Raw genomic sequence first — 26,992 nt, 5'->3', positions numbered from 1 at the left:
AAGCTTTTTTTTTTTTATTTTTTGATAGATAAGAGGAGACGTAAACTGCTAGCCCTACCTGGGCCACAAGCCATGAAAGACAGGTGGACGAAGCGCTCGAATAATCCTTGGTGGCTCTCGGCCTCCTGTCGTACATCATTTAAAACAGGAAACTGTCCCTAGTCCTTGCCCTTTCCTGTGGGAATATTATGATTTTTAAAAGAATCCCAGACGGCCACTTTGGAAGGCAGTTGGACAGTTTTTTGTTTTTTTTTTTAACGAAACTAAACACACTCTTACCATACATCCCAGCAATGTTGCGCCAGGGTGTTTATCCAGATGAATTGAAAACACGTCTACACCGACGTCTACTACGTGGATATTTATAGCAGCTTTATTCATAATCGCCCAAGCTTGAAAGCAAGCAAGATGTCCTTCAGGAGGTGAGTGGATAAATAAAATGGTGGTCCGTCCAGACAGTGGGATCTTCTTCAGCGGTGCTAAAAAGAAATGAGCAATCAAGCCATGAAAAGACATGGGGGAACCTTAAATGCATATTACCCAGCAAGAGATGCCAATCTGAAAAGGCTACATGCTGTACGGTTCTACTTCCATGACATTCTGGAAAAGGCAAAATTATGCAGACAGGACGAAGATCAGTGGTGGCCAGGGGTTGGGGAGGGAGGGATGAACAGGGGGAGCACAGAGGATTTTTAGGGCAGTGAAACTATTCTGTGTGATACATGATGGAGACGTGTCATTATACAATTGTCCGAACCCATTGGATGTTCAACAGCTCACGTAATAAATTACGGACTCCTGTGATAATGATGTGTCAGTGTAGGTTCATCAGTTGGAACAAATGCAGCCCTCTGCTGGGGGCTGCTGATAGTGGGGGATGCATATGGGGGGCAGGAATATATGGGAAATCTGTACCTTTTGCTCAATTTTAATGTGACCCTAAAACAGTTCTAACAAGTAATTTCTATTAACAGAAGTGCTAGAAGGAAATCAGCCAAAATGATAAATGTCATGTTAAAAAAAAATCTCCACCCCAATCTATTGATTATTAATGATCTTTCAAACACCCACCCCGTTCCCCAAGCTCCTGCAGGAATCCCAGGACCCCAGGCCACATCTCTGGTCAGGGAGGGGTGGCTTTGGTCTCCACCTCAGAACTGCAGCCAAGAAAGGGCTCTGCTCCCCCCAGTGAGCTTTATTTGTGGATTTGCGGTGCCCCAAATATGAAAACATGAAGTTTTGAGCCCTTGGACCTCTTTTCTTCCTCTTTACTCTCTTAGTCCCTCTTCTAAATGCAGCATGTGGGGGCGCCCGGGTGGCTCAGTCATTAAGCGTCAGCCTTCGGCTCAGGTCATGATACCAGGGTCCTGGGATCGAGCCCCACATCAGGCTCCCTGCTCGGCGGGAAGCCTGCTTCTCCCTCTCCTTCTACCGCTCCCCCTGCTTGTGCTCTTTCGCTCTCTCTGTCAAATAAATAAATAAAATCTTTTATTTTTTTATTTTTATTTTTATTTTTTTTTTTTTTTTTAAAGATTTTATTTATTTATTTGAGAGAGAGAATGAGATACAGAGAGCATGAGAGGGGGGAGGGTCAGAGGGAGAAGCAGACTCCCTGCTGAGCAGGGAGCCCGATGTGGGACTTGATCCCAGGACTCCAGGATCATGACCTGAGCCGAAGGCAGTCGCTTAACCAACTGAGCCACCCAGGCGCCCCTAAATAAAATCTTTTAAAAAAATAAATAAATGCAGTGTGTGGACTGGAGAGGACCCGGTGTCTACTCATCCCGACTTTGGGCATTCTAATAATCTTTGAATGTCTGTTTCTTTGCTTGTAAAATGATGATAATGTTCTGTGGGACTGTTATTAAAGGAAGAAACAGGTATAAATTGTGTCCCACCATTCTAAAGATAGAGTCACAGGCCTGGATTAACCTCCTTCCTGAGACGACCAAAAAACCACCAACAAACAAAAACCAGACCAAGTGTATGAACCAAAGGTGTTCAGGACACTGGACATCAGGCAACAAAGGATGGTGATTCTTGAGAGAAGCAAATGAGGCGAGCCGTGTGGTTTGCTGTTGCCTTGGTAGAGTATCCAGACTGTGACACAGGGAAGCTGAGGCAGAGCCCGGTGGACTCCGTGTGTTCAAATGCAGCTGACGGTCCGGGGAGGTGAAGCAGCCGGAGTTAATAGGACTAGCAAAATCTTTACAAAGCATGTATCTGATAAAGGACTTGTGTCCCCGTTATAAAAGTAATTCTCGGGACACCTGGGTGGCATAGTGGTTGAGCGTCCAACTCTTGATTTCAGCTTAGCTCATGATCTCAAGGTCATGGGATCGAACCCCGTGTCGGGCTCCACGCTCAGTGTGGAGTCTGCTCGAGATTCTCTCTCTTCCTTTCCCTCTGCCCCTCCCCCGCCTCAAAATAAATAAATACATCTTTAAAAAAAAAAAAAGGTAATTCTCATAGCTCAACCAAAAGAAAAAAACAGGCAAAAGATTGCAACAGACCCTTCACTAGAGAAGATACAGGATGGTAAATCAACAATGCGAAGTTGCTCAGGCACAACATTGTTCGTCACTAGAAAAAAAAATGAAAATCACAGGGAGATGTCAGTATGGACCTAGTAGAATGCATAAAATTAAACAGACTGTCATTGCAAGTGTTGGCAAGGATGCGGAGAAACTAGAAGTCTGATAAACTGCTGGTGGGGCTGTACGATGTTAGAATTTCTCTGGAAAACAGTTAGGTGTCTTCTTAAAAAGTTAAACATACACTTATTGCAAGACCCAGCCATTCAACCCCTAGGTCTTTCCCCGAGAAGAGAGGAAACACATTTCTATACACACACTTGTACATAAGCAGCTGTATTTGTCACGGCCCCAAACTGGAAACATCTCGGATGTCCATCCATAGGGCAGCGGATAAACGCGTTGTGATATATCCAGACATGGGACACTCCTTGGCCATGAAAAGGAATGAATGCTTTGTAATTGCAGCAACACGGAAGTCCTCAAAATAATTGTGCTGAGTGAAAGAAGCCGGACAAAAGAGAGTACATATTTATATAATCTCTAGAGAATACAAACCAATCTGTGATCCCAGAAAGCAGATCAGTGGTTGCCTGGGGAAGGGAGGAAGGAGGGGGTGCAAAAGGCATGGGGAGGTGGGGAATCTTTGGGGATGGTGGGGAATCTTTGGGGATGGTGGGTGTGTTCACTGTCTTGATTATAGCAATGATTTCACTGGTGTCTATAGCTGTCGAAGCTTATCAAATTGTACTCTTTATTTTTTTTTAACTTTTTTAAAAAAGATTTTATTTGTCAGAGAGAGAGAGAGAGCGCGCACACAAGCAGGGGCAGATGGAGAAGCAGGCTCCCCGCCGAGCAGGGAGCCCGATGTGGGACTCCATCCTAGGACCCTGGGATCATGACCTGAGCCAAAGGCAGATGCTTAATTGACTGAGCCACCCAGGTGTCCCCAAATTGTGCAGTTTAAATGTGTGACATTTATTATATGTAACTTCTATCTCCTTAAAGCTGTTTTCCAAGAGTCATGCTGGCTACGGTTTGGAGAATGGGTTTTAGGCAGTAGGTCTAACTGCAAGGGGGAGAAATGCATATCCCTCTCTCTAAACATGTAATTCCTTCTTTCCCGCATGTTCTTCCTGGTTTATGAGCTCAGATGATTAGAGTAACATGTGATGACATTTTCCTTCTTTTTCCTCTGTTAGACGTTTCTCTACAATACTATAGCTAAGGGGCCACGTGAAAGCAGAGGGGTCGAGTAACCTTTTCTCCTTGCTGAGCCCTACCTTGCAAGGACCCACTTCTGTCTCTTCTCTGTACCTGCTACAGCTCACACTCACAGTGGACCGACACCAGATGTGGGGGCTTTCCCACACCCACCACCTCTCCGACACCAGCGGGCTGTCCCAAGGTTCCATTCAGTTCTGACACTCTCTACCTGTGGGTAGCATAGCCCCCATAGACCAAGGGCTCAGTCCACAAGACTGCCCTCACATCAGCTGCCATCACAAGTCCAGGTGGTCACCTGCGCTTCTGACCGGCCACCTGTAAGTCAGAGTCCCCACGGTCCCCTCCTCGAGCTCCATCATTCGTTAGGACAGCTCATGGAACTCAGGGACACACGTCTACCATCTTATTTTATAATAAAGCATGTGCTAAAGGATAAAGAAGAACAGCTAGATGAAGGGCTGCATAGGGCGAGGTCTGGGAGGGTCCTGAGCACGGGAGCTTCTGCCCTGTGGAGTTGGGGGGTGCCACCCTCCCAGTATGTGGATGCATGCACCAACCCAGAAGCTCTCTGAACCCCGTGCTTTGGGGATTTTTATGGCAGCTTCATGTAGGCATGATGGATCATTAACTTCTTTTCCAGCCCCTCTCTCTGCTCTGAAGGATGGGGGTGGGAGCGAAAGTTCCAAGCTTCGAATCATGGCTTGGTCTTCCTAGTGACCAGCCCCCATCCGGGACGTTCCTATCACCAGGAAATTCCAAGGGATTGTGTCAGGAACTGGGGTCAAAGACCAAATATTGGAAGGAACTGGGGACAGAGGCCAATGTATATGTTTCTTCTTATTTCATAAGCCGGAGTCCATCCCCAGCCCTGGGCACTTAGTGAACTCAGTGCAGGACCGCAGGTGAGATCGGTCAGCTCTCCTATCAGAGGTGGCAGATTCCAGGTTCCTGCGTCCTTGGCTGACCATTCCCCGAGGGCAGTCACCTTGCTTCCCGTCCCATGGCCAGCATCTAGAGGGAGCCTGGTTCTGAGCCAGTGACAGAGAAGCCACTGTGGGGTGGGTGTCCCTCCAGGAGGGCAGGAGGGGCCGTGGTTGGGGTCCCAGGTGGGAACACAGCTGTGTCCCGGGGATAGGGCAGAATGGGAGGTAGGCCGGGGTGGTCAGTGGGAGCTCTGGGGCAGGGCTGGGCTTGGGTCCGAATCCCTGAGCAGGTGGTGTGTTGAACGTGAGGAAGGACACCCTCTGAGTGTGGCAGGAACCGCCACAGTTGCCAACCCGACAGGGATAACAGGACCTTTGGGTTAGAACCTGGGCTCGAATTCCATCTCACAGACCTACCAGCCGTGTGCCCTTCGGCAAGTTACAGTGCCTTTCGAGAACTTGGGTCTGAGAACGGGGTGACAGCAGATCCTTTGCTGGATGGAAACTCCCGGCGCGGGGTCGGGTAGGTGCATTATTCCTTAGAATATTAAATTTCCTTTTTTTTCTTTTTTCCTACTAAAGGAAGACTAGACCTATTTCCTGCCCATGAAGTACTTTTCTATCCATGTACCACAAGGCCCAAGGATGAAATACTTCCCCACCTACTTGGCTTCTCACGGGCCCTTCCTCACTCCGTGACCGACGGCTGGGAGCACAAGCAGCTTCCTTCCTCGCTTTTTCCCCTGCTGGGCGGTCAGAGGACATGGGCTGCAGGAGTCCGAGTCAGGCAGGGGGAGGTCAGAGCCCTCAGGTGGAGAGGAAACCAGAGGAGAGCTTTGCTGGGCGGGCCACGGGGGGCACGGAAGGCCTGGTGTGCGTGCGGCTGGAAAGTCGCAGGAAGCCCCGAGAGGCCCATGCACTTGTCCTTGGCCACTTGGTGATGCTTTCCGAGCGGGAAATGGCAGAGGGGTCTGACTTTATTCCTCGGACCCAAACCAGAGGAGCCCACGTCCTCATCGTGAGTCGGCAGCATCCCAGGGACTCAGGAGATGAATCTTGCCTTTCCTCTTTGGTGCCCCGTCTGGAAGGCCAGCCCTCGTCCCACACCCGCCCTGTGGGCAGGAGGAAGGGCTGCCTATACCACGGGGTCTCCCGGCTCCTCCGCTGTCTGCAGCTAACATCGTGACAGTGGGTTAAGCCAAGAGGCCACCGTGATCAACAGGGAAAGGATGATGTTGACCCGGGGGTGGTTCGTGAGCAGAGTTAGAGCCGTGTTGCTTTGACGTCCCATCCAGTCTAGGGATGGTCTCCTTTGTACTCCAGTTGCTGCCTGAAGAAAGCAGCCTTTGTTGCTTGTTGTAGGATCTGGAGTCAGGTCAGTAAGGGGGCTCGGGATGGGTGGTCTGGAAGTGGATCTCAGAATGGTATGATTAATACCTTGCCAGTTCCTGAGAGTTGATGTTTTGGGAGGGAGCGTTTTTCTTCATTATCACATGTGCTGAAGATAGAAGGGAAGGGCCCTGGGGAATTTTCTAGGGTGCTGGAAATACTCCGTATCTTGCTTGGGGTTTGCATTACATAGGTCATCTGTCAAAACTCATTGGATGGTAGACTTATCGTTTGTGCATTTCACTGTTTATGGATTTTTATCTTGGAAAAAATAACTATAAGCAAATCATGAACTCTTAGTGATTTACAGGCTGACGTGCTTAGGGATGAGGTGGACTGCTGTCTGCACCTTGCTTTAAAATGCATCAAGGGGCGCCTGGGTGGCTCAGTTGGTTAAGCAACTGCCTTCGGCTCAGGTCGTGATCCTGGAGTCCCGGGATCGAGTCCCACATCGGGCTCCCTGCTCGGCAGGGAGTCTGCTTCTCCCTCTGACCCTCCCCCCTCTCATGCTCTCTCTCTCTATCTCATTCTCTCTCTCAAATAAATAAAAAAAAAGAAAAAATAAAATAAAATGCATCAAAACTAAGATGGGTTGTTGGATTGATTGACAGCAGAATGTTCACGATTGTAGAATGGGGGTGGGGGAATATGGGTGTTTCTCCTATAGGATTCTTTCAACCTCTCTTCTTGTTTGAACATTTCATAATAAAATGCTGAATCAGAAGAACTGCAGTAACTACTACTTCGGTTCTCTAGAGCTTTCCATAAGTGAATTCCCGAGACAGCTAGGTTTCCTGGCGGACACCGTACTCTTCCTACAGATGGCCTCACCTACTTTCCCAGGGAGTGTTGGTGAAGCGAATTGAGGGCCCTTGGCCTCGTGTGCTCTCTGCGGGGCTGGTGTGGTCAGTGTGGGTGCATTTCACAAACCAGGTGTGAGCTTGGACCTCCTTGAGGGTGATTCAGTCCACCACCTTGAATCGATAGAACTCTGAAACACAGGGCTTCTACCCCGTAGGCAGAAGGCTGGGGATTCGCAGCCTGAGAACAGCCTGACCCACGGGAACCAGAGTTAGAAGAGGGTGCCTGAGCCCCTCTGACCAAGAACGCAAGCTGGTTACCCGCTGGACACTGGGGGGGAGCTAGGGTGTGTGTGTTCAAAAATCTTAACGTTATACAATATATTTAAACATATTCAGACGCTTTTTTGACACTAGACTTTTTTTTCAGCTATAAAGTAACGCCTGCTCTTGTAAGAATTGTTTTTTTAATAGAGAAAAGGCAAAGAAGTAAAACCAACCATAATTTTATAACCTCAAGAAACCACTCTATGTTTTGGTATATTTACTCCCTGAATTTTTTTTTAAATCTCATGCATCGTTTCTATAATGATGTTTTTCATTTGGGGCTAATGGAAGAGTTCTTTGGAAGGGAGGCCCCAAGGCCCTCCCTTCTGTGGACTGGCCCAGAGCCTGGTTCACTGCCACAGAGATTCTGGGTTGGTCTAGACAGAGGGACTTCCGCTTACTCACAGGGTCCGATGCTGGGAGGGCCCGAACTTCTTCGGGAGCCCAGTGGAAGCACCTTCTAGCCAAATGTTGCAGCACCGTTGCATCCGTGTCCGTGTATGCCTGCTCATTGAGCGCTTACAAGTGAAGGGCACTGTACCGAGCACTCGGGGTGGGTGCTCTCCCGGGAACCCTGCAAGGGGCTGCCATCATCCCACTTCACAGATGAAACGCGGGACAGCAGGGAGTTCCGATGATCTGCCCTAGTCACACAGCCAGCAGATTGTGGCGTTCTAGTTCAAGAGCGGGCCTTCCGATCGGCAGTTTGGGGCGGAGGCGACCAATTCTGGAAGTTGGTGGTTTGCTGAGCACCCTTTACGGCCGCTCCTGGGAACACGCAGGGCAGGTGGAATGAACCTGTTTTTCCGAACTGAGAACTGATGCTCAGAGAAGTTACCAGGTTAACTCATACCACGTGGGAAGAGGGTGGGTGGGAGGCTAAAGGTTAGAGCCTGTTCCATCATGTTGTCTTCAGAGCTGGAGAGCGGAGCGGGAGGGAGGCCTGCGGACTTGAAGGGACAAAGGGTGGGTGTAGGATGCCCGTCTGGGGAGCCCGTGAGCAAAGGCTAAGAGCCAGGCACCAGCGAGGCTTGTGTGGAGGTGAGGGGCAGGGAAGAACACTGTCTTTGCGGTCTGACAGACCTGGGGCTGGGGGCCTGATACTTTTGCAAAAAGTGAGGATAGTCAACCCAGTTGGTTCCCATCGAGAATTGGAGGAAACAATGTTGAAATTGCCCGACCTGCGTGCTTGGCATATTGGAATCACGGGGCAGTTTTTTGAACGTCATCTGATAAACGGTGGGAGCCTTTGAAAGGCTTTGGGCTGGGAAGTAGGCTGACAAGGCAGAGATTTTCTGAATATCATGCTCGTGTGGAGGACAGCGGTGGCGGGGGGGTGGCTGAAGACTGGCCTGGTGGAGAGAGAGAGAGAGATCTCAAAGGAGTAATCCACAGGATTTGGTGATGGGCCAGTTATGGGGAGGGATAGGCATCTCACTTTGTTCATTGGCTTTTTTATGACTCACTGGCATGTTCTTGCATTTCAGGAGCCTGTGTGAAATGCAGCAAAGGGGTGTTTGGGGCCGGCCAGGCCTGCCAGGCCATGGGGAATCTCTACCACGACGCGTGCTTCACCTGTGCGGCTTGCAGTAAGTGTGTGTGGAGGCTCGGGGGGGGGGGGGGCGGTCCTAGGAACATGGGGACCGAGAAAGGGAGGACAGGGAAGAGCATCCTTCCTGGAGACACTTGACCCAGGCCTCCCGTGGTCCCACAGCAGGGCAGGTCCGTGTCCTTTAGAGTCGCAGCACAGGGCCCGTCAGAGGAAGGGGACTGACCAGAGTACCAGCGATTGTCTGGGGCCGACCTTGGTAATGAGTTAAGTGGGTTCAAAGCAAACTGTAATAACATCAGGTTTGTTAATGCGTATCCGAGGTCTCAGAAGGGTTGTGGGGGGGAGAGCATTAGGATTCACCACCATCTGCCCTATTGTCAGTTACCTCCCCCACCGTGGGACCAGCCAACCCAACGTTACTAACGGGGGCCCTGTTATCACTCTGTGACCCCGCTCTGATTTGGAGGCTGCTCTGTGCGTGTGAAGTGTGAGTGTGTGCATGAATGCCCGTGTGTGCACACCACAGAGCTGTCCGGGCCTGTGAGCATGCCCAGCGGGCATCTCTATCCCGTACACGCGCAGTAACTAAAGCAGCAAATTAGGAGCCTGAGCTCAGCCTGTGCTCAGCCCTGCAAACTGCTCGTTGAATTGACGGCAACCACCGTGGAAGATTCTAACATGTTGCCGGATGTTTGCCGAGTCTGACCGAGTCGGGAATTGAGCTTGGCTTATGGTCTCTACCAAAGATTAATTTTGAGGAGATTTTTAAGAGAATGTCCTGCTGATTTCTGCGGTTCTAGATTGAGGCTTGCAGCTATCGATTCAAAGGAAACATTACAACAAAGCCAGAGTGTCATCAGGGACAAGGGGGTCTTGTTATCTGGCCCCAGGGTTCTCGATCCTGGCCGTTCATTAGAATCTCCTCAGAGATTATTATAAGAGCCCGCGATGCCCCAGTCCCACCCCGACCAGCAGAATCGGAAGCTCTAGGGGTGGAATTTCTAGAGTGGGCAAGAGTACTGTTCATATCTCCTCAAGTGACTCCAGGGTGTGGTCAGGCCTGAGCTCCCGGCTCAGTGCCAAGCCCTTCAGTGTAGACGCCTCTGGAGAAAGGAGGAGGGAGAGATTTGCTTTCCGCTGTTTTGTGGCACAGCCGGGAGCCTCCTGATTCCCAGGGTAAAAGTAACGAGGTGGGCATGGAGCTGCCCCCCAGCCTGCCCAGCAGTGACTGCTAGGCCTATGCCCGGGTTCAAAACCTCCTCCTTCCGTCCTCGCTGCGATTTCCCATAAACGCGTGTCCGAGAGTTGACGGTTGGTGCGCCGATCGGTATTCACCTTTGTAGGGAAAATTGTGAAAGCCTTTGAAATGGGTCAAAAGTCTGCTGAGCATCCTCAGCGGACATGTTGGCGTTGTCTGGGGGTCGGTTTCTCCGGGCCGCTGGCTTCCCCTTGTCTCTGAGCCACGTGTGGGTTGTACCATCCTGATAGCAGACCGTACATGATGCTCGTCCCTAACAGTGCACACTGTGCCTAGTGATGCAGCTGACCGCGGCCCTGGGGAGACTGCTTTGCTTCAACTAAAAGTGAACTTATTTCAGCGCTTCCAGCGCCTTCATAGCTGGGGTTCTTTGCACTGTCCCCGTGGTAACGTCTTACGGGTTCCCGCCTTAGCTTGATGAGTGACATTAAATCTTTGACCATGTTGTCTGAGTCTTAACTGTGCAAGAGTTGTGATCCTTCTTCTTTCTAGGAAATTAACTTTCCTTTTTGGCTCCCGCAACTGTTTCTCAATATCTGCTGTTTTCCAGGGAAAAAGAAAATATTATGTAGAAGCTGGTTTTCATCTCGAGCAATTGCCACTTGAACTAAGAAAGTTTTTCAGGGGTGGGGGGAGTACCGGTGAGTCCGTCAGCACATGACTAACTATCAGTTCCATAATGGGTTGAATTTATCTTCAAATGATGACAAACACAGACACTTAAGGAAAACACAGCTGGTTGGGGGTTTTCTTGGTCTAGCATCTAAGCCCTTGTGTTCTGCTTTCTGTCGTAATGCTTCCTATAATTTGTCACAAACTGAACTCTCTTTTCCGCCTCTATATCTCTGATCACACTGCCCCCTAGAATCTGCTCTCCCCGCTCACTTCATACATCTAAGTTCTGTCCAGCTGTTAGGGCCCAGCTCAAAGGCTGCCTCTTCCAGGAAGCCTTCCCTGTTCTCCTAGCAGGAAGAAATGGCTTTGTCTTGAATTCGGCAGGCCCCGATGGCTGTCACGTAGACTGTGAACCACACTCTCTGGGGCGTGGGTGCCGGCAGGCCAGGCCCTAGAACAAAAGCTGCTGTAGGAATGAGGACAGAGACTCCATTCGAAAGTGCGTGCTGCACATTCCTGTTCCCCAAGGGGCCCGCACCACTCCTGTTGTGGGTAAACACACAGCTTCCTTTGCACTTGTCGGGGGCAGTTGCAGACGCAGGCAGTTGTCTGAGCAGCTTTTGTTGGGCACTCGAAGTAATGTGCCTTTGTTCCGTTGACTTCTTGCTGCCCTGTAACTCCCTTCAGCAGAAGGAGGCACCTGGGCCCTCCATGTCCTGGTCCGGCAGGTCCTCAAGTGTGTCTGTGAACACGGGCGCCGGGCAGACAGCACTTCTGGGGCCGGGCCCGTTCCTTCCTTTGTTGGCAGAAGAAAAAAAATGGGGGCCCAGAGAGGGGAAGAGAATTTCTTAAGATAAGACCTAGCAATGGGGCCAGCACCAGAATCCAAGGCTCCTGGATCTGATTAGCTTTGCATAGCCCCGTTTTTCTGGTCAGTGAGTGTATCTGTTAGTGAGCGTATAGGTGTGTGTGTTTTCTGTTTTCCCATTTCGTTATGAAAATGATCCAGCTTACACCACCACAGAAATAGATTTCTATACGTATGCACCCACTCCTTGGATGTTACTGTTGCTTTATGGAAACAGAAGGTCGGGGTCCTGTCTAGGACATGCCAAAGGGGCACCCAGCTCCCCTGGGTCCTTATCCCACACACCGAAAAGGAGGACACTGAAACAAAAAGGTCCAGAAGACTGCGGTGGGAGGCTTGGATGCCAGCAGCCAGTGCCGAGGTGCGGTGCTGTGCCGGGGGGAGGCAGAGAGCCCACCTCATCCGATGAGAGACCGTCTGGCCTGGGACAGCTCCCAGGGGAGCCGCGGGGGCTAGTGGGAGATGCTCTTCCGGAGGCTTCCCTGCAGCCTCCCACACCCTGTGTCCTGGGAGGACCGTAAGGTGTTCCACTCCTCACACAAACCCATGCCTCAGTGGATGGTGCAAGTTCTCCAGGGCCCCATGCGTTTCCCTGCCCCCTGGCAAGAAGCAACAACGTTCCGTTGAGTTGTGGGAACAACAGGACAGACCACAGAGGGAAGTTTAGGGGCAGGGTCCTAGTATGTGATTCCAGCACAGGTGTTTTTACTCGTACGTTTTCCCTTCCAGGTTTTGTCCAAATGTACGCACAGTTTTTAGAGCTGGGATCGTGGCGTATAAATGATGTTCTGTCCTTTCTGGTGAAACCTGCCATGAACTCATCCTTACTTCCGCAGCCTCCAGACTGATGGTCTGAGCGGTCACAGAGGAATCGACTGCTTTGTGCCACAGTTTTATGGCCTGTGGCTCGGGTGGCGCTTGCCGGTTGTTACATGGAGCCCGCCCCCCTGCCCGAACGTCTTTGTTCCCCTGCATCCTTTTTCCCTCTGCCAAATGGTCTCCTTGGTGCTCGTCCCAGAAGGACGCATGCAGGGTGCGGCGTGGGGGCGTTTGTGTGGTTTGTTGAAGTCCCTCCTTTCTCTGCGGCTCCTCGGGCGGCCAGTGTGTGTGGTTGCCATGGAGATGTGTGCTGGGGGGCGGGTCTCCCTTCCCCGGCTGCTCCTGCCCACCCCAGTGGCAGTGCCCTCAGCTGGGGCCCTCAGGAAGCTGTTGGCACAGCGTGGAGCAGGAGGAGGGTCAGTGCAGAGGGCAGGCCCAACCTTGGCATTCGGCCACACTCCGGGTCTGACGCTGCGTGTCAAGTGGCCTGAGGAGACGCTTGTGCCCAGCTGTGGCTGAGAGAGGTGCAACAAGGAGGAAGAAGGGGTGTGGGTCAAGGGCCCTCCTCAGCATCTTCCAGAACAGACCGTGAGGGAGAGGCCCGTGTCCTTGCTTGAGGCAGTTTTGGGTCTGAAACGTCAGATTTTGTTCATTTGGCAAAGATGGAACAACTCCCATCCTGGAGTCCAGGTGAAACCTGGTCGCCATGTCCATGTTCATGGTTGTTGTGATTTTTTTTTGTCTGCATGAGCCGGGGATGATGGATCAGATAGGAGAGTCCACATGCCCTCCTGCCCTGAAGCCCCCAGAACACGAGGGCCAGAGCCTGGGCGTGGGACTGGGGGGGGGCAGGCAGGTCCGGGCCGATGGAAATTGTGCCAATACAGGCCTGAGCTCAGAGAGTGGCCACGGGGGGCCGGAGGGGTCCACGCAGGAGACCGTGCTGGCATGTGCAAGTCACGGCCAGAGCAGGTGGCTTTCAATGTCGTTGCCGGTGCTCCCGCTCCAGGGTGGGGGGTGCGCTGTGACGAGCCCGTCACGCCTCCGGGAAAGCACACCGTGAGATGAGGAATAGATGCTGTTGCCCATCCCATCTTCCAGAAACCACACACTGGTGGCTGTTAAGGATTGTGAACGGACTTCATAGTGAAAGCTCACCCCTTTAGACCCGGGCAGGCGAAAGTCTGTCTGAGTTACCGACAAGCCTGCATCTAGAACTCTCAAAAAGTACCATTTCATTACTTCAGGTAAAGGGAACAACCAGCATTAAGCCCAGCATTGTGGAACAGAGGTTCTTGAATAAATCGGTAGTTGGTGACTGATAGCACATCATCCAGTAGGTTCTGAAGTAGGGGGGGATCTAATCAGCTTTTTTTTTTTTTTTAAAGGTTTTATTTATTCATTTGAGAGAGAGCGAGAGCGAGAGCGAGAGCGAGCATGAGCGGAGGGGAGAAGCAGACTCCCTGCAGAGCGGGGAGCCCAATGCGGGGCTTGGTCCCAAGACCCTGGGATCATGACCTGAGCTGAAGGCAGACGCTTAACCGACTGAGCCACCCGGGTGCCCTTCTATTTTGTTTTTCTTATGAAGTCTGAATACTGCCCCCGAGATCGTGTTTACCTTTTTTTTTGGACTTTGAATACTACTTCGTCCCCCCGCGTTTGAAAATGCTCACAGATTGTGAAATAGTGGCACCGGCACTAGGGAGGTCTTCCTTTAACTCTCAGCCGCCCTGCTTCCTTAAACCAGTCATCACAATATTTATCAGTGGTTTGTAGGTGCGCTTCCCAGCTGCCTGTCGGCTGACCGCACGCCGAGCCCTCCACCCACGGGAGCTCGCTAAGTCCTGGGACGCTCCAGGGAGTTCAGCATTATTATCAGCCTCCTTTTGCAGAGGAACAGACAGATTCCTGGGAGTGTAGTTTGCTTCTGCCCCTGTGTTAGATTATCTCCGCTCGGAGGGAACGTGGGCCAAAGAAAGGAAGCTGGCTCTGCCCCTGGGATCTAGTCCCGGGGCTGTGTGATGGCAAAGGCTGGGTTTTCGGAGACTTTCTGGTTGCGGGTGCCCCCAGGAGAGCAGCCGGGGACTCGGATTAGGGGAGAGAGGACCCGGTCTGTAGCCGGATGCACCCACAGCACAGGGGATTGCAGGCTTCGATCCCTGCATTTCTGAGCCGTTGAGTCATGCCGATGTTTCTTGTCGCATTCAGCAGTTACGGGTAAGCCGAATGAGTCAGCTGGATCTAAGGAAAAAGCCGGGGATCAAGAATGTGAGAAAGGAAGAGTGGGCACGTCCTAAAGGAAGCCAGTGGGCGAGGAAGAAGTCAGGAAGCAACAAAAATAGACAGGCCGGGGCCAAGGGCCGTGTGGGTCGGGAGAGGGCAGAGCGGCGACCTTGACTCAACGTGGGGTTAGAGGGTCTCTTGCGTTCGTCGCTAGCAGACCCAGTTCTGCAAGGGGCACCCGCACTGGGGCCGGACTGGCTTTCCCAGCTCAGACTCTGTAGGTCCAGTCAGAGGCCGAGACTGTCAGGGGACCGAGGGAAGGCATCAGATCCTTCACGCCTGTGACACTGGCAGGGTCTGGGATATTGGAGCGCTGTACTGTGGAGGGCAGCTCCAGTGTGACCTGCACCTGCTTCCCGCATCGACATTCCAGGTGCCCAATAGCACACGCACATGGCTTGGGGTGGAGATCTGCATTCTCTTCCTTCAGGAATCCCAGACCCAGGGTGTTACCTGGTGGTACACAGTGTGTCCCCTGTCCCCTCAACCCTGAGGACAGAAGGTGCTCTGGGATGTGGGGGGCACTGCACTGTCATCAGCGTGAAGACACTGTACCAGGTGCCCCATCTCCGAGCCGGAATCCTGGGTTTAGGGAGCAAGGTCTGAACTTCATTCTGGCATCACAGATGCTACTTGGGTCTCTCTGGCTCTCTTGCTAAGAGTATCTCTTCTTTTCTGTCTTAAGTGTTCTGTTCTCTCAAATGTTCTCTTCAATTTTTGTCCCCACCTCTGGTCCTGGGGTGGTTGGTGGATTTAGTGTGTCGGCCTGACTGGGCCAGAGGTGCCCATGCATTTGGTCACACATTGTTCTCAGTGTGTCTGTGAGGATGTTTCTGGACGAGAGTAACGATTAGTAGACTGAGTAAAGCAGATTTTTCTCCCTAATATGGGTGGTCCTTGCCCAATCAGTTGAAGGCCTGAATAGAACAAAAAAGCTAACCCTCCCACCAGTAAGGGAATTTCCTCCTGCCTGACTGCCTTGAGCAGCGACATCGATTTTTTCCCTGCTTTTGGCCTGGAACCACACCATCGGCTCTTCCTGGGCCTCCAGCTTGCTTTCTGCTGATCTTGGCACTTGTCAGCTTCCATAATCACATGATAAATCTATTCCTGTCTGTACACACACAAACACACAAAGGTGCATGTGCATGCGCACACACACACACTCACACACATGCACTCACGCACACACTCGTGCACGCACAAACGCGCACACTCACGCACACACACTCATACATATGCATGCACAACACTCGCACGCACACACTCGTGCACACACAACACTCACATGCACTCGTGCACACACGTGCACACACGCCCATACATGCACACGTGTCTGCGTGCATGCACACACCCTACCGGTCTGTCCCTCTGCAGACCCCTGACTCACCTGGCCCCATTCATGTTCCTTCTGCACTACGTTCTCTTCCCTGCCTCCTTCCTGTCTCCCTCGTGTGCCCTCACTGACGATTTCCTTTGTACCCCTGGTTTCCATTGTGGAACCCGCGGTGCCTCTGTGCCCCTGACGCAGGCTGGAACACAAGCCACTGTTTGTGGAGTATTTGCTCTGTCTTCTCGAGGCCCCCCATTTGCCTCCCAACCCCCCACGCTCGTTTACACAGGAGGAAGTGGAGTTTCGGAGCAGGTGACAGGTGGTGCGTGGGGGGCGGGGGCCGGGTGTGTGTTGTTGCCACCACCCTGGTGGTTCTCACCCTTTACTGTAGGTCAGTCACAGTCACAAGCAGCCCCCTCTGCTCCACAGATTTCAGGAAGCAGGGTCCATGCAGGTGTGGAGGCCCGCGTGCACACGCGTGATGAGCAGCCCAGGGGGTCTGACGTGGCCCCCTGGGAACGTGTCTGTGGCCCTGCAGTTTGCCTCCCCGCCTGCCCCCCTCTGCCTTCCTTTGGCCTCCAGCTCCCTGTTTCCTCAGCTCCAGACTCGCAGCACCTGGTGTGGTAGCCAGTGGCCACACGTGGCTTTGGAGCCCTTGAAATGTGGCTAATGAGACTGAGGAATTGAACATTGTATTTCCTCTTAATTGACGTTTAAATGTAGGGCCGCCTGGGTGGCTCAGTCGTTAAGCGTCTGCCTCCATCTCGGGTCATGATCCCGGGGTCCTGGGATCGAGCCCCACATCGGGCTCCCTGCTCAGCGGGGAGCCTGCTTCCCCCTCTCCCCCACCCCGCCCCCACTCGTGCTCTCTGTCAAATAAATAAATAAAATCTTAAAAAAAAAAAAAGTTTAAATGTACATAGCCACCCGTGGTACTGGCTACCATATTGCATGGTGCAGGGAAAGCTTCTAGTTCCTAAACCAAAGTTCGCTTATTAAGAAGAAATGGTCAGTGAAGTTTACTATTTTCATACTTTCTACATCACAAAGGCAATAGGGTCCCGCTGTAAAAAAAAAAAAAAAAAGAAAAGATACAGGGGAAGAAAACTCCCGGTAACCCAATACCCAGACCGAGACCAGAAGGTCCGCTGTGCCTCGGGGCGGTGCCTGCCATTGTCCCTGTCGTCATGTGTGCTCACCTTGCTGCGCAGCCTGTTCCATTTAGAAGCACATCCTACGCCTGCTTCCTCGTGGCTGCACTGTCTTCAAAACCAGATGCTGCATAAGATCCTGTTGACTTGATGACTCAACGTCAGCACAGCCTTCCTGCTAGTTGAGTTAAAAGGGGGAGAGAACCCTTACCACGGGGGCTCCCAGGCTCTGCTCTGAGAATACACTGAGGCTGGGCGGCGATCCTGTGGCCGGGTTTTCAAGGACCAGATGCACCTCCGGGGCACTGAGCAGCCCGGGAATCCGGCCAATGCCACGCCGGGGCAGAGAGCACAGGCTTCCCCGTGACCAGGGCCGTGGGGACAGCGGCGCCCCTTCACACCAGCAGCCACCCCTACAGTGGCCACCGTGGCTGGGTCCCGGCATGCGGAGAAGTGGGGAAGACCCTCTCTCTTCCTTCTGTGGATCACTGCTGACACCTCCCAACCGTCTTGGGTCCTGTTCGCTGTCCTGCCACCTCCATCCACACAGCCAGCCTGTGGACACACCTTTGGGGGGACCGCACCCTGGCTCAGAGGCCTCAGAGACCGCCTGTTGCCGTAACATCACAGACCAGTCCTTCACTTAGCATTGAAAGCATTCCTTAAACCGGTTCCAGCTCCTTGCCTGTCTCCTGTCCTGCCATCCTGCAGAGTCCCCTGGCCCTACGGGACACCACCTGCCCCTTCCTGTGCCTGTCCCCCTCGCACTTCATCTCCACCCAGGCGAATACCACCCTCTGAGGTGCTGTCCCCCCTCAAGGTCTCTCTTCTGGCCCCTCTGGTCTCACGGACGTCTTGTTCTCTTACCCGTCTTGTGGTGTTTGAAGTTATGGGTTAGATTGAAGCCCGTTGCAGGGGTCCGTATCTCCCCCTAGATGGTCAGTTTTGGGAGAATGGGGATAGTGTTCAGTTGATCTTGATTTACCCCCTGCCTCCCTTCAGTACTTTGTGGGTAGTGCTGGGCATTCCCCGTATGTACTCTTTAGCCATCGCTCCCCATTCTGCCCCTCTTCCCCCAGCCCTAAGCAACCACTGATCTACTTTCTACTCCCATAGATTTGCCTATTCTTGGAGGTTTCGTAGAAATGGAATCCTATAATATGTGGTCTGTTCTAACTGGCTCCTTTCACTTGGCGTAAGGCACTCCAGGTTCATCCATGTTGGAGCACATATCAGAACTTCGATCTTTTTTATGGCTGAATAATATTCCATTGTCTGGATATACCACATTTTATCTACCCATCTGTCAGTTGATAGACACTTGTTTCTACTTTTTGGCTATTATAAATAATCCTGCTATGAACATTCTTGTACAGCTGATCCTTGAACAATGTGGGTTTGGACTACAAAGTCTACTTATATGTGGATTTTTTACAGTACAGTATTGTAAATGTGTCTTCCTTAATATTCTTTTCTGTCGCTTACTTTGCTGTTAGAGTGCAGTGTATAATACATACAACATACAAAATACATATTCATCGACTGTTTACATTATTGGTAAGACTTTCAGAAGGTCAACATTAGGCTGTCCGTAGTTAAGTTTTGGGGGAGTCAAAAGTTATATGTGGATTTCTGACTGCATGGGGGGGTCAGCACCCCTAACCTCCATGTCGTTCAAGGGTCAACAGGATATGTTTTTGTGTGGACACACGTTCTCATCTCTTTGTGTATATATCTAAGAGTAGAATTGCTCGGTACCTCTGTGTTTAACTTTTTTTTTTTAAGATTTTTATTTATTTATTTGAGAGAGAGAGAATGAGAGACAGAGAGCACGAGAGGGAAGAGGATCAGAGGGAGAAGCAGACTCCCCGTCGAGCAGGGAGCCCGATGTGGGACTTGATCCCGGGATTCCAGGATCATGACCTGAGCTGAAGGCAGTTGCTTAACCAGCTGAGCCACCCAGGCGCCCTGTGTTTAACTTTTTGAGAAACTGTTTTGCCAAGTGGCTACAGCATTTTACATTCCTACCAGCAGTGTGTGAGGCTGTCAGGATCCCACATCCTTGCCAACACTCGTGATTATCTGACCTTTTGATTCTGACCATCCTAATGGGTGTGAAGTTGAATCTCAGTGTGGTTTTGGTTTGCATTTCCCTGATGACTAATGATGTTGAACATCTTTTATGGGCTTATTTGCACGTCTTATTTGGAGAAATGTGTATTCAGATCCTTTACCCATTTTTTATTGGGTTTTTAAAATCTTTTTATTACTGAGTTTTAATAGATTTTTGTATGTTTTACCTATGAGTCTCCGATATATGATTTGCAAATATTTTCTCTCCTTCTATGGACGGTCATTTCACTTTCCTGCAGTCTAATTTATCTATTTTTTTTCTTTTATTTCTTGTGTTTTTGGTGCTTTGTATAGGAAAACATTGCCAGGGGCACCTGGGTGGCTCAGTTGATTAAGCGACTGCTTTTGGCTCAGGAGCCCCAGATGGGGCTCCCTGCTCTGCGGAGAGCCTGCTTCTTCCTCTGCCTCTGCCTGCGCTCCCCCTGCTTGTGCTCTCTCTCTCTCTCTCTCTGTCAAATAAATAAATAAGATCTTAAAAAAAAAGAGAAAACATTGCCAACCCAAGGTCACAAAGACTCATGCCCATATTTTCTTTTGAATGTTATAGTCTTAGCTCTTAAGTTGAGGTCTTTGATCCATTTTGAGTGGGTTTTTATATAGTTTGAGGTAGGGGTCCAACTTCTTTCTTTTGCACATGGATATGAAGTTTTCCCAGCACCATTTGTTGTAAAGACTATTCTTTCTCCATTGGATTGTCTTGGCAAATGTGTGGAAAATTAATTGACCCTAAATGTTAGGGTTTGTTTCTGGTCTCTCAATTTTTTTCCATTGCTCTAGTCAATTATCTTTTAAAGAGATTTAACTAATAAGAAAAAAATCTCATTTATCCATGCAGTTGCTATTTCTGGTCCTCTTCATTTCTTTGTTTAGATCCAGATTTTCATCTGGTACCATTTTCCTGCTGCTTAAAGGCCTTCCTCAACTTTTTTTTTATAGTGCAGATCTGCTGGTGATGAATCCTTTTAGCTTTTGTATGTCTGAATTCATCTTTATGTCACTTTTGGGTTTAAAGGATATTTTTATGGGGGCGCCTGAGTGGCGCAGTGGGTTAAGCATCTGACTCTTGGTTTCGGCTCAGGTCATGATCTCATGGGGCATGGGATCGAGCCCCACATCGGGCTCTGTGCTCAACATGGAGTCTGCTTGAGATTCTCTCTCTCTCCCCCTCTCCCTCTCCCCCTCCTCCCCCCCGCTCATGCTTTCTCTCTCTCTCAAATAAATAAATAAATCTTTTTTTTTTTTTAAATGATATTTTTATGGAGCTAGAGAATTCTAGGTGGATAGTTTTTTCTTTCATTTCTCTAAAGACGTAGTTCCATTGTTTTCCATTAGAAATCTGATGTCCTCTCTCTTTTTCTCTGTAGGTAACATGTCCTTTTTCTCTGGCTGCTTTTAAGTTTTCTCTCTATCATTGATTTTGAGAAATTTGATTATGATATCCCTTGGAGTCCTTTTTATGTTTCCTGTGCTTAGGGTTTGTTGAGATTTTAGGAGTTTGTAGCCTTTGTCAAATTCGGAATGTTTCTGGCCACTATTCCTTCACTTTTTTTTTTTTTTTTGCTGCACCCTTCCCCCCTCCCCTCTCCCTCAGGGGCTTTGCTACCCCCTTTATTACCTCTTTGTTACATTTAACAAATTATCCTTTAAATTAAATCTTAACTAACTGAAGTTACCTCACAACTCCCTTATGTTCTTTTTATGCTTAAAATTCTTTTCCTCTCTGTTTCATTTTGGCCTTTGAGTGGCCAATTTTTATTATTATGCCTTTAAATCCACTAATCTTTTCTCTGCAGTGTGCAATCTCCTAATCCCATCCAGTGTATTTTTCATCTCTGATACTCTAGTTTTTGTCTCTAGCCGTTCAATTTTGGCACTTTAAAAGATCTTCTTTTAACGTTTTGGACATATGGAATACAGTAACAATAACTTGTATCTCTTTTCCTTCTGATTCTAAGATTTGTATCAGATCTGGCTTGATTTCCATAGATTGACTATTTTCTTCATTATGGGTCCTCTTTTCCTGCCTTTTTGCATGCCTGGTAATCTTTGATTAGATGCCAGACATTGTGAATTCACTTCGTTGAGTCCTGGATATCTTTGTATTCCTTTAAATCTTCTTGAGCTTTGTCCCGGGATGCAGGTAGGTTATTTGGAGATAGTGATTTTTTCAGGGCAGAGCTCAGTCTAGGGTCAATTATTCTTCACTCCAGGGTAAAACCTTCTTAGCAGAACCCTGTGGATTATGAGTTTTCCCACTCTGGCTGGTGGGAATAGGCACTGTCTTTGGCCCTTGTGGATGACTTTTTCCCCTGGGCTTCATTAGTCTCTTCACAGGCACATACTGATCTGAGCCCTGCTGAATACTCAAAGGAGCCCCTCTGCAGGTCTCCAGGCTTTCTTTCTCTGTGCAGCATTCTCTTCTCCGATCCAGGTGATAATGGTCTGGAGTAGTAGGAATGGAAAACAAAAAGAGAATGGATTTGTAAAACTGTAAGCAAATAAAAAGACTTGGGAGCAGCCAGTGAGAAGAGAACTGGAGTGTGGAGTGGGGCTACTCGTGGTGTGGTCCCTGACGGTGGTGGTCGGTGAGGAGAAAGGAAATTGAGACCATTGAGGAACGTTCACAACAATTAGAGTAGATTGTAGTTTGGATTGTATGTTTCGTAGATTGCAGCTTGGATTGTATGTTTCATTTTTCCACATTATTGTATTTTCCAAGAAAATAAGTCTGACAGATGGAAATGAAAAACAAAACAAAAACCTGGCCCTTTGTTGCAGGTAAACTGAGAAGGAAGGAGTGACCTGGAGAGTTTGGGAGGATGGGAGGTGGGGGCAGATGAGATTTTTAGCTCACGTAGGTTTCTGCTGAGGAAACTGAAGGTCATTGACAGGATCCTGGCAACTGTGACTTACGCTAACACTTAATATGAGCCAGCACCACATTGGGCTCTCCGCTGGGACCCCCAGTTTTGTCCTCTCCACAGCACCCTCTACCAAGGAACCCACAGGGTCAGGTGACCAGCCAACCTCTCGTTTCTGGGAAGTGGCGAAGCCCAGGACCTGACCCTGGTTGCTTTTCTATTTTCCACCTTCTGCCTTGTTCCTTGGCCCACTAAGGCTGCACCAGCCTGGGAAATCCAGGTTGATTGTTTCATTTGTATGGAACCAATTTGGTTGGTTTTTCTGTTGGTTTGTATTAGCGGTTCACTTTAAGAGTTAGCCTTTTCTGGAAGAAGCTGTTTGAAGAAGTAGATGAGGTAGAATTCGGTGCGATAAAGCAAATGGTGCATAGCTTGCCTTCATCACAAGTGGCCACTGGATACTTGAAATGTTCTTGTTCAAGTACTTGAACTGAATTGTAACCATTTAAAAAAAATTCTTTTTTAAGATTTTATTTATTAGAGAGAGCACAAGCAGGAGGAGCGGGAGAGGGAGAAGCAGGCTCCCTGCTAAGGAGGGAGCCCAATGCAATGCAGGGCTGGATCCCAGGACCCTGGGATCATGACCTGAGCCAAAGGCAGATGCTTAACTGACTGAGACACCCAGGCGCCCCATGTTTTTAAAATTTTAATTAACTTAGATTTACATATGAATAGCCACAGACGGCTGGTAACCAGTGGACAGCACTGATAGAAGTTACCCTCTTGGGCCAGTACAATAACAACAAAATCTAAACAGTTGCTCATTTTTACTTCCTTTTTTCGGGAACTCCTCTTGTGGCTAGGAAAACCTTCCCTTTTTACTTTTCAGGGAGGTATATTGGACACTGAAATTTGTGATGAAGTCTTAGAGCTCAGGACCAATTACTTTTCCAGAATAGACTAGTCGTTCCTATTTCTGGAGGGAAAGGAGAATGGTGAATATGGCATGTTTATTTGTCAGGTTACTTGGCCGACCTCTCTTGGTGACATCTGTGATTGTGGTCACACTTTCCTTCATCGAGCTACACTGGCTTCATCCAGAGTTTTCTTTTCAACAGAAGGGGCCCCCGAAGGTGAATATAAAATATCTGTTCACTGTCAATGGGAAGTGGCCTTGTGATGAGTCTGTACATTTATTAGTCAGTATTTTCTAAACTTGTTGCAATTGGAAAAGAAGGAGCACCTTTGACTACTCTAAAGCTCTGGGAAAACTGTTTCTTTGGTATATTTTTGGTGTGCACATCACTAGGTGTTTCCTGGTGGGAGGAATTCCTCTGCCAGAAGCAGGAGGATCCTCAGACTGAATTATAAAGATGGGGCACCGACCTGTCTTCCCCCGCACAGTTGTGTTGGTCACTCATTGTTCAGGGATGGTCTAGATCTTCACACTTTTGTTTGACCAAGACGAATCTTGGCAAGGGGAAATGCTGGTTCAGAGACTGGCCTGAGGCATCACCTGTCTTAGTGTGGTCCCTGGACCAGCCCCTTGAGCATCACCTGGGGAGGCGAGGGTCTCAGGCCCCTCCCAGACCTTCTAGATCAGAGTTGGGGGGGGGGGAGATGGGGCTCAGCAGTCTGTGCTTAACAAACCCACCAGGTGCTTCTGAAGAGTGGGGAAGAGGTTTGATGGGCAAGGCCAGGAAATCCATCTCCTCCTCCCACCCCTGGACTGAGAGCTACTCCTTGGGGGACAAAGAGGGTATCTCACGGTGGGAAGAGTGCTGAGTTCATGCCAGAGAGCTGGGTTCAAATCCCAACTCTTAGCCACTGTGGGCAAGTGTGCCTGACGGATTTAGCTTTTGCATAACGGTAGATGGGCGTTAAAGTGCCGCAGGGGCGAGGGTTACAGGGTTAGCGAGTGACGGGACCCAAGCCAGCCTCCTCCTCCTCCTCCGCTAGCCGGCCTGGCTCTCAGTGGGTTGTGCAGCAACAAGCTGTCCTGGTCTGGGCTGTGGTTGGTGCCACCTAGTGGTGGTTGGCTGCTCTAGCGTGTGTGTCAGTGAGGACCGTTCCGGGTTCTGGATCCTGCCACCGGCATGGAGGGTGGCAAGTGATTCCAGGAATTTCCAGGTTAGTTGGTGTCTGTGTCATTGGCCAGATCTAGAGTGATTCAGCCTCAAGAGTACTTACCCTCTGCCTTCCTGCTTTTGAGGACGAGAAGCCTCCGGATGCCTGGCTCGTTTAGTCAGTAGAACGTGTAGCTCTTGATCTCGGGGTCGTGAGTTCAAGCCCCACGCCGGGTGTAGGGATTGCTTAAATAAATATACATTAAAAAATGAAAATTCCTTTCTCCGTTCCCTGGTAGGAAGAGAATAAGTGGATTCCACGTGTAGGTGTGCACTCCCAGGCATTTAATCGTGCGGGTGGTCTCGTGGCACAGTGGGACAAGCATGCGCTTCAGGGTCAGACAAACCTGGGTTCCCATCCTGCCCACTTACTACTCTGAGCCTCAGAATGTACGAAGCGGAGGTGACGTTCATCCCATCAGTATCATGTTTTTATGAAGAGAAAAGGAAACCCAGAAAGTGGGAGCAGTCCTGGGGCGTCCTTTCCAGCGATTCCCAAGGATAATTAATTCTTGCATCTGTGCACTGCTCCGTGATATTGACACATGACGGGTTTTATTTCTACCTCATTCTTTGGTGAACGGTTTCCACACTTGCTGAAACCAAAAACCTACAGTGAGTGACAGGGAGGGATCTGTGCACTTGCTTGTAAAGGGCGTGGGGTGGGACAAAGCCAGAAAGGAGGGCTGATGGTGCGGTAACGTGTGGTAACGTGTGGCAACATGAAACGTTTTTAGACTTGTTAATATATGGAAGTTGTAAACACGGTATTTGAAACCTACAAGGCAAGCAAGAGATGTTAGGGTTTTATTTTTTTCTCCTACTGATAAAATACAAACTAATTTGGTGTGGGATCTAGTTTCTCAACTTAGTTGGTCTTTTAAAACTGAGGTAAAAGGTGGAGTTTGAGTCCTTCAGAGCACACTTAGGGCCCCACTCTTTCCCTATGGGGGTGTCCTTTATTATTATTATTATTATTATATTATTATTATTATTTTGGAATAGAAGAAAAGCATATGCAACCTTTAAGCCCTTCCCTTGGCCTTCGGGGTCTGGACATGGGACTTCTCAGCTCTGGGGACCGGCAGCAACAGGATTTGTCTAGCCAGCTGGGAAGTTTTTTAGAGGACGATTAAAGTAAGTCCTACCTGCGCATTAGTAAAAGTTTGGGGAAGTGTAGGAAAGAATCAAGAAGCACACAATTAGCAAACAAGGTCCCCCTCTCCACAATCATGCAGATACCAGATATGTCCACCAGAGGCACTATCACTCTTGGGCAGATTTTTTTTTTCCAGTCTTATTTTTCTTTGAATTTCTTCTTTACATAGTTGAGATACACAGTTTTTAGATTTTGCTTTATTACTTTTCATATTATTACATAAGGGTTTTCTTTTATTTATTTATTTATTATTTTTATTTTTTTTTTAAAGATTTTATTTATTTATTTGACAGAGAGAGACACAGCGAGAGAGGGAACACAAGCAGGGGGAGTGGGAGAGGGAGAAGCAGGCTTCCCGCCAAGCAGAGAGCCCGATGCGGGGCTCGATCCCAGGACCCTGGGATCATGACCTGAGCCGAAGGCAGACGCTTAACGACTGAGCCACCCACGTGCCCCAAGGGTTTTCTTTTAAAAATTAAAGTCTTGGGGGCACTTGGCTGGCTCAGTCGGTAGAGCATATGACTCTTAATCTCAGGGTGGTGAATTCAAGCCCCACGTTGGGCACGGAGCCTACTTTAAAAAAAAAAAACAAAAACAAAAAACTAAGGGCACCCAGGTGGCTCAGTCAGTTGAGGCCTCTGACTCTTGGTTTCCATTTGGATCTTGGTCTCCGGGGTCGTGGGATCGAGCCCCACGGAGAGCCCCATGTGGGGCTCTATGCTCAGTGCAGAGTCTTCTTGAGATTCTTTCCCTTCCTCCCTCTCCCTTCCCCTCTGCTCCTCCCTGCCCTCATGCACGCCCTCTCTCTCAAAATAAATCAATGAATAAAAATCTTTAAAAAAACAGAAGCATTGTTTTTCAAATGATTAAATCTCTAATTCTAGAAAAATTTAATATAAGTGTATGAAAGCAAAATGTGAAATTCTAATACCATGGTACAGGTGTCTCTAATAGTAGAAAAAATGTCAAATATCGAAATGTATGAAGTGGTAAGAGGAATTCCCTTTAATACAACCCACCAGTGCTACACAGTACTAGATAAGTTTAAAGAACACTATCGGCCGTGCAGTTTCCTGGTAAAATACCATCTACCAGTGCCAAGCGCTGTCGGTTTCAGCATGCAGCAGAATTCTAGGGTTTTCTCTCCTTTGTATATCAGTGTGTATGTGTGTATGTGCGTAAGTTACTGAAATGGAATTGTACAATTGTCCAGCTTGCATTTTTCATTGGCTAACGTATTTGGAGTAACCTTCTATAGTATAAGCATTCGCCAGTCCCAGTAAAACACCTGTTTGAACGGTACTTTAAATGGCCACGTAATATTTCATCATTTAGACGCTCTCTGTTTTCTGTAGTCATTTCTCCTAAGGCTTCCAATGTGGACCTAAGTAAATATTTATTCACATTTCTGATTCTTTCGTTAAGCTAAGTCCCAGAGAGCCTCACCGAGTCAGCGATAAACATTTTTAAAGTTTCCCCTCCGGGGAGAGTTTATCATTTTACACTCTCATCAGTAGCTTGCAGAAATATGCCAGGACAGCAGCCATAAATGAACGTGATCCTTTAAAAAATCTTTGTTGATGTTACAAGTGAAAAAGCTCTTGTTTGTGTTTCTTAGAACACTAGAGCACTCG

General features: G+C 49.2%; 1 protein-coding gene across 2 annotated transcripts in view; it reads left to right on the top strand.

Annotated features, from left to right (window-relative positions):
• Nucleotides 1-26,992, top strand: part of LIMD1 (LIM domain containing 1) — a 67,819-nt gene that overhangs the window by 22,480 nt on the left and 18,347 nt on the right. For both annotated transcript variants that reach the window (XM_036122821.2, XM_078078992.1), the window contains exon 2: nucleotides 8,688-8,789. In XM_036122821.2, the coding sequence (XP_035978714.2) occupies nucleotides 8,688-8,789 (102 nt within the window). The remainder of the gene's footprint in view (nucleotides 1-8,687; nucleotides 8,790-26,992) is intronic.

This window comes from Halichoerus grypus, chromosome 1 (assembly GCF_964656455.1).
Source record: "Halichoerus grypus chromosome 1, mHalGry1.hap1.1, whole genome shotgun sequence".
Taxonomy (NCBI): Eukaryota; Metazoa; Chordata; class Mammalia; order Carnivora; family Phocidae; genus Halichoerus; species Halichoerus grypus.
Note: the sequence above shows the minus strand (reverse complement) of the source record. Positions and strands in the feature narration are given on the sequence as shown.